The 15,170-nt window shown below is 51.7% G+C and overlaps 3 protein-coding genes across 3 annotated transcripts in view; 1 reads left to right on the forward strand and 2 right to left on the reverse strand.

Annotated features, from left to right (window-relative positions):
• The window catches only part of Mmp24 (matrix metallopeptidase 24), a 44,471-nt gene extending 37,111 nt beyond the window's left edge, over positions 1 to 7,360 (forward strand). Inside the window, 3 exon segments of the mRNA NM_031757.1 lie at positions 1,469 to 1,607; positions 2,870 to 3,136; positions 4,739 to 7,360. Of these exon segments, the coding sequence (NP_113945.1) occupies positions 1,469 to 1,607; positions 2,870 to 3,136; positions 4,739 to 5,076 (744 nt within the window). The 3' untranslated portion in view covers positions 5,077 to 7,360.
• Positions 6,724 to 8,237, reverse strand: Mmp24os (MMP24 opposite strand). Its single transcript, NM_001384170.1, has 2 exons — positions 8,170 to 8,237; positions 6,724 to 8,085 (listed from the first exon to the last, which is right to left on the reverse strand). Exon 2 carries the CDS (start codon positions 8,080 to 8,082, stop codon positions 7,927 to 7,929), a length of 156 nt encoding a protein of 51 aa, NP_001371099.1. The 5' UTR covers positions 8,083 to 8,085; positions 8,170 to 8,237; the 3' UTR covers positions 6,724 to 7,926.
• Positions 8,238 to 8,825: 588 nt separating this feature from the next.
• Eif6 (eukaryotic translation initiation factor 6) lies at positions 8,826 to 15,074 on the reverse strand. Its single transcript, NM_001037352.1, is given in 6 exon segments — positions 8,826 to 9,097; positions 11,774 to 11,955; positions 12,139 to 12,315; positions 12,794 to 12,969; positions 14,547 to 14,632; positions 14,743 to 15,074. Coding segments are annotated over 6 exon segments (738 nt in total). The 5' UTR covers positions 14,850 to 15,074; the 3' UTR covers positions 8,826 to 9,087.
• Between the last annotated feature and the right edge of the window lie 96 nt (positions 15,075 to 15,170).

The following is a 15,170-nucleotide window of genomic DNA, read 5'->3' on the forward strand; positions in this document are numbered from 1 at the left end:
AATCAACTTGGTTCTACAAGGTAACAAGGAGAGACTGGTGAACTGACAGCTTCCGAGGAGCCAATGCTCAGGGAAATGCTGGAGATAGGTAGGGTCTGTGACAAGTCAGCCCCTTCTTCAGACCTCAGCTGTTCACCTGGGGAGTCGTTCTTCTGGCACAGGATGTGTGAAGATCAGAGGCTATGAAGATGCAAAGTACGGGCTGCTGGGGTGGACAGGGTCTACAGCTCCTGCCAGGGCAGGAGTGACAGGTACTGGCCAGGCCATGTCATACTCCCTGCCCTGAGCTTGTGGTGTGCTCCAAGGGCTGGTAGAAGGATCGAGGAGTCAGTCAAGACAAGGGAGAAGCAGAGGAGACACAGACCTGGCCCTAACTCAGCCCCTTAAGGGAAGCGATGGAGTTAGAATGGCCCATCGAGTGGTGCAAAATGAAACCAAGCTATCCCAAAAGAGCTGGACGCTGAACACTGCTGGCTGGTACGCCCCAGTCTGTAGGAAGCACCCTTCATCAAACGGGAGCTGGAAAACAGGTCTCCATGAGACTGGGTGGCCACCCATTTCCTTCGTAAGGTCTCCCCAGCAAGCTTCAATCACTAAGTCAGAATCAGGCCGTGTAGGCTAGCCGAGTTCTGCCTCTCAGTAATCGACTGGCTCTAGGCATGTCCCTTGGCCTTCCTTAAGACTCTGTATGTGTCAGGCTGACTTGACAGAATTGTGCAAGTCAGAATAAAGCATTTTAAAAAGTAGACCTGCAATTGCTTTGTAAAACACTTTAAAAATGCCCCCCAAGTGGTTAGGAGCTCTTACTGCTCTTGCAGAGGACCTGGGTTCAGTTCCCAGTACACACATCGGGGCTCATAAGTGCCTCTAACCAGTTCCAGCGAATCCAGTGTCCTCTTCTGATGTCTGCAGTCTCATGCACATACATGATATATAGTCATATACTCAGACACACACCCATATGCATAAATGAGTTTTGTTTTTCTTTAAATTCTAGGTTTGTACTATCTTCTGAGTCATGTTCCTACGGCAGCTCTCGTATTTCTTTGATCCTCCCAATAAAATGTTCAGAGGCATATGTGGGCTTTATCATCTTCTTTACCAGGCCAAGATTCCCACCAGACCGGGGCACAGCCCAACTGATATCAGTAACCCTCTGCTGCCCTCCTGTGGCCACTCCTGGCCATGGCAGCTTCCTTTCTAGCCTTTCCACACCTCTCCCACACCCATCTGCTGTGTGTCTCATAGTCTTGGACAGCAGGAGGCCTCAATGAAGAGTTAGTTACATCCTGTCTTCCTTTAAGAGCTGGAAGCAACAGATGGACAGACTCTATGGGGGTTGTGAGGCCCAGCCCCAGGGTTGGGGTTGGGTTTGCTGGGCCTGAGCCCTGGGGCTGAGATCACTGAATTCAGAGGTAAAACCTGCCACCTGCCTTTCTCCTCTCTACTCCCCACCCCTTCCACCCAGGATCGCTGGTTCTGGCGTCTGCGCAATAATCGGGTACAGGAGGGCTACCCCATGCAGATTGAACAATTCTGGAAGGGCCTGCCCGCCCGCATAGACGCAGCCTATGAAAGAGCGGACGGAAGATTCGTCTTCTTCAAAGGTAACATGGCCCTTTTGAGGCCTCCTTTTCCTGTCTAAAGCGGAAGAGGTGGAATGGGAAACGATGCCTTCCGTGGGCTGACACTGACTTCTGAAGGGTCGCATGTCCGCAGAAAGGAAGTATATCATCAGGGAAACACAAGTCGAGCACCAAAGCTGTTGGGGTGAAGAATTCCATCCAGACAAAGTCCAGGGCAAGACAAGGAAGGCCACCCACACTCCACCAGAAGGTTATTCTCTCAGGTCTGTAAGAGCCCAAGCAGGCCAACAGGATAGGGGTAAGGGGAAAGCACGCTAGTGTGTCCAGCCTGAGCTGGCTCTGTTCTGAGTCCTTTCACACTGGTAACCTTGACTCGACCCAAGTTTGAGCAGCCAGGGATCATGGGAAGGCACCGGATATAAGGGGGTGGGGCTAGATCATCAGTGTTAGGCGAGGGTATAGCAGATGGAGTATGAGGATCTGAGACAGCCCTGAGTCCGTGTGTGAGGTCCTGAATGGTGTGCATTGTCTGACATGAGCCAGCCACATCAAGGACCCATGGGAAATTGCCAGCTTTCTGCATATGGGTCAGGCTTAGAATTGGCAAAGCCTTGTGTAAATGTTTATGAACAGTTGACCAGTGGGTGCGAAAAACTAAGTAACTGCAGCATCCTCCGTCCTGAGACTGCTCGCCATGGGCTAGAGAGATGGCTCAGTGGTTAAGAGCACTGGCTGCTCTTCCAGAGGTCCTGAGTTCAATTCCCAGCAACCACACGGTGGCTCATCTGAGACTGCTCGCCTTCAGGGGCTTCCACCAAGACAAACTCGTTCCCTGTTCTGAATACAATAAACCTGCTAGGGTCCCAGGTTGCTGCACACACACCCCAGCTGACCCCAGCTGCTGTGTGTGATATCACAGGAGTGGCTAAGATCACCAAAAATGAAAGAGGGCCGAGACAAGCGTATGGTAGCCACATGCGGTAGCTACGGTCTGTAGTCCCGGACCTTGAAAGGCAGAGGCAGGAGGATCACTGAGAGTCTGAGACAAGTCTGCTCTCCGTAATGAATTCCAAGCTAGCCATGGATTTTAAAAAGGACTTTGTCTCAAAAGGTACATCAAAACCAAGCTGGTGGGACAGAGAACCTATGAAACATGGTGCACACTGCCCAAGAGCTTTTGCTCCCCAGATCTGCTGGGGCCAGGAGCTAAAATAGACAAGTGGGACCACTGTGCCAGCCCTGAGCGGCTCCCAGAGTCTGATTCTGTACTTCCTTCCCTGAAGGTGACAAGTACTGGGTATTCAAAGAAGTGACGGTGGAGCCTGGGTACCCCCACAGCTTGGGGGAGCTGGGAAGCTGCCTGCCCCGTGAAGGAATTGACACAGCTCTGCGCTGGGAACCTGTGGGCAAAACCTACTTTTTCAAAGGCGAACGGTACTGGCGTTACAGCGAGGAGCGGCGAGCCACAGACCCTGGCTACCCCAAGCCCATCACCGTGTGGAAGGGCATCCCGCAGGCTCCACAAGGGGCCTTCATCAGCAAGGAAGGATGTATGTAAGGGCCAAGCTGAGGTGGGGATGGGGAGTTAATTTTATGTGGTTCTCAAGGCCCAGGCATCTTCTCTTGAGTATCCAGATCTGAGTAATGTAATTTGGTAACAGACAGCAGCCCCTAAATGGACCGTGTTTGCATAGTAAATTAACTTGCAGTGATGGATAGCGGTGGTTCAAAGGCTTCCGGAGGTTTGAAGGCTATCCTGGCAAATCACCATCTGCCATCAGAACTCCTACCAGATTAGAAGCTTCTCAAAGGGGGCTCAGGCTATACCAGGCACAGAGCAAGTTAAGCATCCATGTCTGTCTACTGACCGACCTGGATACAAGCACTGACACTTGGTCACACAGAGCTGGCTGGGTTCACACTACTCTGTACAGTAGTGCGAAAGTCATTGAGCCTCTCTCATTCTACTGCCCACAAAACGGGAACGATCATGGCACTCACCTTTGGGCTGGGTGGTAAAAGATTCATGAGGTACGATAGAGCGCTCTTAGCATAATGCCCACCACATGGGCTGTGCCAGTTCAGAGCTTTAGCCTCCCTCACCCTCTTATTAGCATTTCAGTTGGTGTAAAATGGCAGGATTCAGTCATTTGCTGCATGGTGTTAACTGAGCACCGGCTTGTGGGAGGGGCTCCGGACGGAAGCCATAAATAAGACTTGGGTAGTTCTCAGACCAGTGACAGAAAATAACAAAAAAGCTAAAGAAACAAGCAAGGCAGACACCATTGTTTAGTGGCTTTTAAAATGTGATACTTTACACACGTGGTCTTCCTCTTCGGGGAGCCTCAGAGACAGGTGACATCAAAGACCTTGACCAATGAAAGTCCTGTGGAGCCAGCCAATGAGGAGAGTCTAAGTGTGCTGCTATGCTGTCTGTCGACTGGCTGGGTTGCTAAGGCTGTTGCTGGGAGTCTTAAGGAAGCTGCCCAGGGAGTGATTGACAGAGCTGCCTGGCCTGGCCTGCCGTCTGCCTCCTCTCCTTCCAGCCATCAGAGACACTGGAAGGGTCCTAAAGAACTTGTATCTGTGTTGCAGAGTGATATATGCCAAGCCCAAGCTGTCCCCCAAAATCTGTAATTGTGGAGCCGTGGCGTCTGCCGCTAACAAATGAAATCTTGCTCCTCAACTCCATTGGCTTGGGACAAGAGGTAGACCAAGGTCCTAGAGCTATGGAGACTGCATTGTACAAGTGCTGACCCTTATAGGAAGCCTGGGACGCAGTGTGACAGAGCTTACTAAGGCAGATCCAGCTTGGGCAGTATACATTAAAGCATTTGCCCGTTCTACTCAAAGTCCCTTAGTGGTTTCCCAGCACTTGAACTAAGAAGCGGGACTGTCCACATGCTGGGAGTCCCTCTTTGCTGTATTGATTACTATACCATCAGTGGAGCAAGCAGTGTCACCTCTCTGTCACCTCGGTTCCAACAGACCCCTCCCCTCCACCTACCATGCCGCTTGGAGCTCCTCTCTTGCACAGTGCTGCAGGACCCCAGGTCCAGATTAGTCCAGAGCAGGTGCTGGGGGTGTGTTGGAGTGGGGTGCTGACTAGGGGTGTGTTGGAGTGGGGTGCTGAGTCCTTCCCGTTCCCACAGATTACACCTACTTCTACAAAGGTCGGGACTACTGGAAGTTTGACAACCAGAAACTGAGTGTGGAGCCAGGCTACCCACGCAACATCCTGCGTGACTGGATGGGCTGCAAGCAGAAGGAGGTAGAGCGGCGGAAGGAGCGCAGGTTGCCCCAGGATGATGTGGACATCATGGTGACCATCGATGACGTGCCAGGCTCTGTGAATGCTGTGGCTGTGGTCGTCCCCTGCACACTGTCCCTGTGCCTCCTGGTGCTGCTTTACACTATCTTCCAGTTCAAGAACAAGACGGGTCCCCAACCCGTCACCTACTATAAGCGGCCAGTCCAGGAGTGGGTATGAGCAGCCCAGAGCCCTCTCTGTCTACCCAGTCTGGCCAGCCAGGCCCTTCCTCACCAGGGTCTGAGGGGCAGCTCTAGCCACTGCCCACTGGGGCCAGCAGGGCCCTAGGCCAGGTTCGTGTGTAGCTGAAGTGGTGGGTACATTGGTCTAGGCTGAGTGTGGGGCAGGGAGTGATGGTGGCTATGCCCCAGGTTGGGTAGCTGGTACCCAGCTGCCAGCCTTCTGTCCTGGGTAGACCTCTCTCTACTCAAGGGAATAGGCCAGGCCCTGTCAGGAGGCAAGGATCATGCCAGGAGGTGCCCCTGAGGTCTCTGCATCCTGTGGTGTCTGCAAGATGCCGCAGTTCCAGTCCCGGCTGGGACCCAGCCCTCTGAGGCAAGCCAGCACTAGCTCTCACCCCCACCCCAAGATGCCACCAATCCCAGTCCCCTCTGCCAACACCTGCTGGTCAGATGTCCCCTCACCCCTACCCTACTATCCTCCAAGGCTGCAGTGCCCCTGATGCCAACACAGTGGGCAAAGGCCTGGGTTTCCCCTGCTAGCTAACAGCAGATTCCTCAGGAAACCTGCTCCACCTGTCAGGTCTCCTCTGAGACTCAGAATTTAGGGTCACATGCTGCAGGCAAGGCTGTGGCCCGCTGGATCTCACAAGGACCCAGCTGTCATGTCGTGAATATTTAAATGTCCTGTCACTACTGTTTAAAGTCCCATTTTGCAAAGGCTACTTGAGGCTTTAGGTCAGCTAGAGGTGACTGTCTTGGTGATGAGGCCAGAGTGGTGGCCCTTCCCCAGGCACTAAGGACTATGGTGCTGCAAGGGCCACTCGGGCATCCTGTTCAGGAGACTCAACAGCCAGGGCAGGAGCTGACCCTGGTTCTGGGGGCGGATCCAAGTTTGTGACTATTCTCTACTCCCCTTCCTTAATGTTGTCCCCTGCCTTGCTCCAGCCTGTCCTCTGTGGCCTGGGGGCTCAGTCTGACTATAGGTAAAGCAGAGATGATTCTAGAGCCACCATTGTCATAAGGACCAGGGCAATCTTTAAAGTACTCCATCCACATCCCCATCGGCCCTGAGGCAACTCAGTTTCAGACTGGAGGCGTGTTTGTGCTCCAATCTTGACCCTGGAAGCCCAGCTCACTGGGCCCATCTTCCTGCACTGCTCTTACGAAAAGGGTACTCACAGCCGGTAGCAGCCCCAGGCTTTGGGACTTCCCCTCGCTCCCTACCCCAACCTACCTTTCTTTTGTTTTAACCTGAGGCCCTTCACATCTGACAGAATCCCTAAGCCTTGGCTTGACTTGCTCCAAAACCACTGGGTGCAGTGTTGTTCGCTGGCTCTCTGCTAAGCCCAACAGTGGTAGGAGGCGGCCATCAGGGTGCTAGTGGGTCACAGATACCAACTCTGACCTCTGAGCCTGCATGGGCTTTGCCCCTGCCCTGTGGTCTCTGGGATTTGGGTCAGCTCGTCCTGTAGCAGATAGGGACTCTCGCTGGGTTGGGAGCTAAGTGAAATCTCTTGTCCCAGAAGCACCTATGTGGGTCCATCGTGTCCCATCTCACCATCGTGTTCTTTCTCATTTTGGCCAAGGGCAGGCTCCCCAGGGCAGGCGGGGAACAACTGCAGAGATTTCGTGATTCATAGGTTTGTAGTGTTTTATACTTTGCAAAGCACTTTATTAGCTCACACCTGTCCACTCACACGGAACTCCTATAGGCTCTGAGAGGCTGAGGGTAATTCTCCTCTTACCCTCAGATGAAGCACAAGGAGGTCTTATCTGCCCCTGCCATCCAGTGACCCTGGCTGGGTCTGTGTCCCCATCTGTGGGTCCTTCCAGGGCCTGAGATCAATGTCTCTTCTAGTCCTCTCTTCTGGGCCTCCCTCCCCTAGTTTCCTGGTCCCTCTCCTCAGCTTGGTGCTCTCACTTCTTGAAAGCTCTAGGCCCCGCAGGCTCCCTGTTGACTCCTGGCATTCCAAGGCCAGCTGAGAAAGAGCAGGAGGTGGAAGCAGGCAGCCCAGGCTGCAGATGTGAGGGGTGCAGGGCCGGGCCCAGAGAGGGCTCAGCCTAGAGGCTTCCAATCTTGGATTCTTCTGCCTGTGGTCATCTGTCTGTCCATCAGCCCAGGTCAGAGCAGTCAGAGGGGCAAAGTACTGGAGCCCCCCCAGAGCTCAGCTTCCCCTCAGCCTGGGTGACATCACAGCATTTCAGTGTCGGTCACATTTTAAACTGATCAGCCTTTGTACAATGTTTTTTAAATCATTTCTAAATAAAACAGAAATACAGTGTCTTTTCCCTGGGGTGTAGGAACAAAGACCAGGGCATATGTGTGCCCTAAAGAAGCTTCAGGAGAAAAGGGTAGCTTGGGAGTGTGGTTCTGCGGTTGCCTCATGCATCTTCTAACCAGTAGTCAATGCCCCCCCCCCGCCCCCAGGAACCTCAGGGGTGTGGGAGGGTCACTGTGGCAAGGCAAGGTTCTCTGGAGACCCGCACATGCGGCCATGGCCTGGGACACCTGCAGCAGCTCAGTTCTAGTGAGGGAGAAACCAGAATTCAACAGCGTCATGATCCTTCGAGAAGGCCTCATCTGGTCCTGGCTCTTCTGCTTCAGGAAAGGCTGCCCAAGGACAGAGAGCTAAAGGGGACTTGGGGATGAGCTTGTTGGGGGATGTCGAGGAAGGGAACAAGTCTGAAGTTGTGGTGCAATCCTCCGAAGTGGCCCTGTGGGCCTTTTAGTCTCCATGATCTATCTTGAATCTCTCTCTGCCCAGAGGGAGTGAGACAGGAAATCACAGGGTGAGGCGATAAAAGCTAGGTCAGGCCCAGGAGGGCACGAAGGCCAGGGGTAGCCGGGTCAGTACCAGGACGTGCAGGCGATTAGAAAGCGCACATCGTCCAGTGGCCCCCACGGGCCAGGTTCTGGCTGAGGCTGCTGCGGACCCTGAGGTGCTGGAGGCTGGGGTTGCACGGGCTCCGGTCCATCCTGGCCACCACTCAGGAGAGCCCCCATAGTCTGTAATAGAAGCCCATTTGGTACCAGGTCAGAGTAGGTGACCTCCCACCCACCACCACCACCACCCTCTACCCCCGCCCTCACCTCAGGAAGTAAAGCGAAAGCAGATCCGCAGCAGAAGCGGGCTGGCCAGGGAGGAGCAGTTATGACGCAGACAAGACCGAGGAAGGCCTTCCCACCTCAGGGGCGGGCCCAGTGAGCACGGTGGGGATTGGACCACTGACCAGCCACGCCCAGGCCCAAGGTTACCCCTTACAACAAGGCCCTGCTAGAGCCACAGCAGCCAGCTTGGCCTCCTAAGGAAGCTGCACCACCTTCCTCAAGATCAGGCAGGACCAGAATGCACTTCAGTTGAGTGCCTGTGGCCTCACAATGGCCCGGGCAGGGAGCAGAGCCGGGTTTCTCATTCTAAGGCCAGGGAAGGGGAAGAGGCAGGAGCTGGGTTGAAATGGAACCCCAGAGGCCAGTACTACTTTCTCTTGTTCATCTCTTTTCCTTTTTGAGGGGGAATCTCATTATGTATCCCTAGCTGACCTAGAACTCAGTATGTAGCCGGCTGACTGAATTAGAGATCCACTCTGCCTCTGGGACCTCAGGTGTGTTCCACCACACCCTGCAGGGCTCCCATCTTGTTGAAGGAAACACTGGATGTCAATCCCACCCAACTTCCCCACAACCCAGGAAAAGCTGTACAGGGAGGTGTTGCAAACTGAGGCAGCCCACAAAGAGCACACAGAGGATGGTGGGAGGCAGTCCTTTAATGGGGTGGGGCACAAGATAGCAGAACTTCCATCCAAGAGCCACAGGAACTGAAGCCAGCGTGAAGCGGCAGGCTTTTCGGTAACAATAGTTGAGATGGCACAGGTGAAGGGTTGGGCAAACAATTCAGCTCTGGTGAGCTCTGCCACGCCCCACTGACAGCATCTGGTACAGACTAACTCAGGCGTGGAAAACGAGCCAAAGTCCAGAGGCAGGAGCCCACACGACAGCACGGAAGGTGACTCATGTGAGGCTGCAGAGAGAAATGTATATTATCAGTAGCTGTTTTACAAGGTACATGTGGCCCCACCCTAGATCTGTTCTAGTTCAGTCCTTGAAAAGCCACACTTGGAACCCCACCTGTCCCCAAGGTTCCAGACTGACTCTATCCTGTATAAGATAGAGCCTACAACTCCTCATGTTTGAGAAGTTAATCAATTCTCTCCTCTTTCACGTCGGCCACCTTTCTCCCATCCGTTCAGTTCCTGGTCATAAGCTCCAGCCTCAGAACATAAGAGATAGGAGCAAAGATAGTGAGAACAGGGAGTGGCCAGACCATGCCTCTCAGAGGCCAGGCTGAGGCCAAAACTTTGGCCTCCTTTTCCATAACTCTCCATTACTGCTGATTAAAAAAAGTCACAAATACTAGGCTGAAAACAGATGTGCCCTGTAAGGATTAAATGAATCACCCATGTTGGTGGAGGTTATTACTGCCGGACAATCAAACTGACGTGCTCATGTGTGTGTGGTATGTGCAGAGGCTGACGTCAGCTGCTTGAGACAGGGTTTCTCACTGAACCTAGAGCTCACCATCTCTGCTGGACTGACAGCCAGTGAGCCCCTGACACTGGAGTCACAGACATGTGCCGCCACGCTCAGCTTTATGTGGTGTGGCAATCTGAACCGAGTCAGGTCCTCAGTGCTCGTACAGCAAGCGTCTTACCCTCTCGACCACCTCCATATCAATCTGCTATCTTCACCGTAAAGTCTACATACCCAAACCCTAAAGGAAAGTCTTCCCTTCTTGTCCAATACCATTTTCTTTCCAGTGTCTAACAGCACAAGCAAGGCCTACCAGGAACTCACTGATCAGCGACTCGCAGCTCTGCCTAACTTTAATAGTTTCTGAAATCAACAATACTGTGCTATAGTCGAGAGGTATCAATTGTTAGGTACACAGTCTCCTTACAAAACCCCGAGATCTAAAAGGACAGGGAATGTTCTCATCATCACGTTAATACTGTCTGGCACATAAAATGCTGTCGAACGACTTCTCAGGCTGGGGTGTAGCCCTGCAGGATAGCATTTGCCTACAGTGCATAAACTCTCAATTGTTCACCAGCTTTGACAGCAAAGTTAGTCAGGGTAAGTACCAAAATGTCCTCATCAAAACAAGTAGCTTACTTAAAACACATGCACACAGCAAGTGTGGTGGCACACACCTCTAGCTTCAACACAGAGCCAGGCTGGGTCACATGACACTACTATCCTTTAAAGAACCAGAGTTAGATTATTACTTCCACCTACAGTCAAACCTCTGACTACACTAAGAGTCTAATACTCCAGCAACTCAACATCCACTGAAGATCAAAATCTCAGGCTGACAGCCCAGACTTCCTGATGGGGATTTGAAGTCCTCCGCACTGTGGGTTCACATGCTCAGTATTTCCATGTCTGTCTGAGGTTCTTCCCACTTTTGAGCATCCCCTGAAACAGACTAAATGTCACCCAAGAAATTTCTATAATCCCAGAAAATTTCTCACCAGCTTCACAAGCTGCCCGTATGGGGACAATTAAGTAAGGAACTGTTTGTTTCTCCTTTAACAGCTAAAAGGCATATGTAGTCTCTCCGTGCCCACCGTGAACCCTCAGAGGCAGGCTATAACTCCACAGCTGACTATCCCCATGCTTGCTGGCGTATCCATGGCGTCAGTGCAAGCAGGTGCACTAGGAAGAGGGGCAGTGTTCCATGGTAAGCAGAGCACATTACTGGGCACCTCTCTATTCTGAGTTTCTAGCCTCACAGAGCTATCTGGTTAGTTGGACACGCATGCTTTAACAAAGGTCCCTGGCAGGCTGAGGGAAAGAAGGCCAAACTACTCAGTGTCACCTCCTGCTGCTCTTCCCGTTGAGAATAAAAAGCCTTGGTCCAACCTCCCAAGGGATGAGAGTGAGCAACCATGACCCCCAGCTTGGCTGGTTTAATCCACAAAAGTCTAGATCACTGGTTCTCGACCTTCTTAATGCTGTGACCCTTAATATAGTTCCTTATGTTGTGGTGATCCCCAGGCATAAAATTATTTTTGTCTCCACTTCATAATTATAATTTTGCTCCTATTATGACTTATAATGTAAATATCTGATATGCAACCCCGTGAAAGGGCTGTTCAGACCCCAGGTTGAGAAGTGCAGGTCCAGACCATGATTTCAATACGAAACTCACCTACAACTTGTTCAAGAGCACCACAGCACTCTGGGGTCTCCTCAGGGACTGAGGAGCCTCCCACTTCCCTAGCCAACAGCTCTTTTCTGGCTCGGGTCTTAGGCCACTAGCTGGAGACAGTGGACACATAGGCAATTACAAACTGTAAAACACGGTCAGTGATCAATAAGAAGGATCACAGGGAAGGTCTGCCCAGAGATCTCGGTTTCTGAGGAAGGCTGAGTATGAGCAGATGTCAATGTCCGTGGCTCTAAGTCAGTATGCAGAGTCTCTAAACCTCCCGGTACAAAGACAAACTGACTCCCGTTCAAAGATCCATCATCTTCACTCCCCTGGAGAGCAAAAGTGAGTCAGGCATTGCGGTGCACGCCCTTTATCCTAACACTCAGGAGGCAGAGGACAGCCTGGTCTACAGAGCAAGTTGCAAGACAGCCAGGGCTACACAGAAACCCTGTCTCAGAAAATAAGAAGAAAGGGCAGAGTTACCTGTCAATGAGGGAGTCCCGCATGCTGGTGGCAATGGTGCTAGGTTTGGCTTCATTCAGCTTGAAGACACTCTCCACCACTGACAGCTCTGTGCTGGTCGTGTCCAGGCCACAGAAAGCACACCAATCATTCACTACCATCCCGGCAGCAATCACCTCGCTCCCTCGGTTCACAGTGCCTGCCTGAAGAGAAGTGTCATGGGACCAAAAGCAAGTTCTCTTACCCCAAGTGACGACTCTTTCCCAGAGTCTGTTCCATGTCTCAAGGCCCCAGTCCCAAACTAAGGAAGATAATGACCTAGATTCCCAAAGGGTGACAAAAGGGACCAACTCTATAGACAGGGTTCAGATGGCAGGGATGCTTACCACAAGGGGAACCTGAAGAAGGGAGGACAGCTCATCCTGATCCTCGATCGAAGTTTTAGGGTGCACCAGACCTCCTTGATTACTGAAGACACAGTAGCTTCCAACTAACACCTGGTCAGCAACCGTCTGCCTGAAGACTTCCACCTTGAGCACATCAGCCAGGATTTCTTCTGTCTCCTGATGGGGAAAGGAACTGTGCCCAGGATCCAGAACATGTAGGCCTAATATCAGGTGTCTCTAAGCATCAACCACCCAGACTTGGCTCCTTGAGTCCCTTTTAACCACAAACCTTCATGTAGAAGCCTCACCGAGCCAAGGCACGGGTATGGAAAAGAGCCCAGCCCGGAGTCCCTAAAACCTAGGCAAGCCCTGAAAAACTTGAGTCTTGGCTTCATGTCACCCTTTTCACTAAGACGCACCCTAGGACAACTGTCAACCACCATGGCCCAGGACTGAGTGGCCAATCTCTCCAAATCTGAAGGAGTAATGCCTTTCCCAGCTTGATACTGACAAAGGCTTTACTGTTCCTATGAAAGTAAACGCCTGGAGTGCCCAAGGAAAAACACAAGTGAATCCCCTAATTCCTGCCTTGGGGAATAATGGCCAACCACTGGCTAGGCTAGTCTTGTAACGTCCAGAGCAAGCTGCCACTCACCCTATCCAAGTCTGGGTGGACCAAGGCCACATAGTCATTGCAGGTGGTGACATTGCCAAGGGCTGAGAGCCGCTCCTCTACCCGCCGTATCTGCACTGAATCCGGAAGGCTGTTGCGGATATGCTGCAGCTCCTGGTCGGTGGTGTTGTTGGGTACCAGCAGCCCATGCCTGTTCCCTGAAGAGAACAAAATTGCACAGTGGGAAAAAAATGAGCCATGAGTATCGGACTTTCTAGAATACCTCCCATGCCAGCCCAATTAGCCTCCCTAAGGGAGCTTAGAGCTAACACCCCAGCTCTTCATCCACAGACCCATATATGAACCGTGGGTTGCCCTCTCAGATGGCCAGAAATCTATCCTAACAAATGCCACCCATCTCATTATTACCAACTAGGGATAGGGGGAGCTCAGGACTTAGTGGGAAGGTTCTTGGCATTAGTACTACATTTTACTAATGCTACACACCTATCTGAATAGCTAAAAATTTTCAAAGACCTTCAATGTCAAGTGTTAGCAATAGTTCGTAGAACAGCTAAAACTCTATGCTCTGACTGGAGGATACAATGGCATCCACTTAGGATATTACTGGTGGCATCGACTACACAACTGGTCACATATCCTGTGACTCTTCCACTCCACTCATAGGTATTATATACCTAATAGTAACATGTACATGTTCATATTTAAACAGTAGTACTACTCTTAAGACACCAAACTATAAATTGTCTAAATACGCATTATCCTAAGAATGGTATTTTGATACAAAGCATTCAACATGAAGGAACAAACTACATTACATTATGACAACTACAGGTAAACTTCTGCCCAGCCTTAGGAGCCACAGTTCTCAATTTCTGAACCTTAAGTTACTTTCCCTAAAACAGAACAAAGACCAGGCTAAAATTGCCTGTGTCGTGTCAGAATTTGTTTCATGCCCTAGGGACACAGTCAAAAGACCAGGATGTTTTATTGTCAGGATTAATGTCAATAAGAGACTATGTAGAGTCATGCTTAATGCTTTAAAAAAAAATGTTTTTAGGTAAATACATAAAAGCCTGAACCAAGAAACAAAGAAGTGTAGCAATGGGCCACAGTGCCAGGTTAAAGGAAGGACTGATTAGTCGTGATGGCACACACCTATTAACCCACACTCCCCATCTGGGAGGTGGATGAAGGCGGATGAGGAGTTCTAGGCCCTTCTTAGCTACAGGGACAGTGTGGGTAAGGCCAGCGTAGGGGGATAAAAGGAAAAGTTGGAGGCCACTCAACAGGGCTCTGAGGTCAAACTGTTAAGGACATCACTCAAGAGTTGTACTTAGAGACTGAAAGGGTTAAATGTAGCTGAACAGGATGACCTGGGACCTTAGTTATTTCCCGAGGGAGAAATTGATGCTCGAACGGATGGACAAGAAGCAACTTGTCCATATTCAGAGGCAGGAGAGAGATTCAAAGCCTCCTCCGCCCTTTGGTGTGGGGCTTAGTGAGTCACATAGTTCTGAGCGACAGTCCCTACTTTTCAGCAACACTGTGAAGGAAAAATGAGATCAAGAATGATAGCAGTTAATGCTATTTTGCTACCATTCTCAAGTATTTGCTAGACAATGTTCTTGATCTGCAGTTAAGAGTCCCACCCACCCCTGACAAATTCCAGAGTTCGAAAGCTAGGGAATCCCCCGATCACTGGGGGTAAACTCCAGGAATTAATGACTCATAGTGCTTCGATTTGTCCCTCGGCGTCTTCCACCCGCCTTACCCACACACATGCGCCCGATGATTCGGCAGCCGGCGATGGATGCGTGCACTACAGGAATGGTATCGGAGAGCTCGCCCTCGAACACACTGTACAAACACGGATTCACTGGTTACCAGAGTTGTTCACTCTTCCAGACCTCTCACTCTCGGCCTCCCTTCCCTTCCCGCCGCCACAGGGCCAGAAGCTCTCGTCTCACCTGTAGAAGTTCTCTGACCCTCCGATGGCCACCAGGCAGTAGGTGTTAGTGAGTTTGGCAAAACAACCGACCTCACAGTTGTTCTCGAACGACGCTCTGACCGCCATGAAAGAAACCTGGGGGCTGCACGACTGCGGGTTCTGGGCCGACAGATCCACTCAGGAGCCGGGTCAACCAGCTTCGCTTCCTCAAGCCCCGCCCTCTCAAACCCCTCAGATCCCGGGTCTCGTCCGCGGGATCCTTCCTGACTCTCTTGCCCCAAAGCCTCCCGCCCTACGGCCCGGAACTGACCTTTGCCTCCCAGAGCCCCACCAGCTCACCAAACGACTCCAATCTCTACACGCTGCAACAACTTCTCCCGTAACTAGCTTTCCGTTTCCGCCTCCTCCCAGGCCCGCTTCCGGGAGCGCACGGGAGCCAAGCGGAGC

Source organism: Rattus norvegicus, chromosome 3 (genome assembly GCF_036323735.1).
Source record: "Rattus norvegicus strain BN/NHsdMcwi chromosome 3, GRCr8, whole genome shotgun sequence".
Taxonomy (NCBI): domain Eukaryota; kingdom Metazoa; phylum Chordata; class Mammalia; order Rodentia; family Muridae; genus Rattus; species Rattus norvegicus.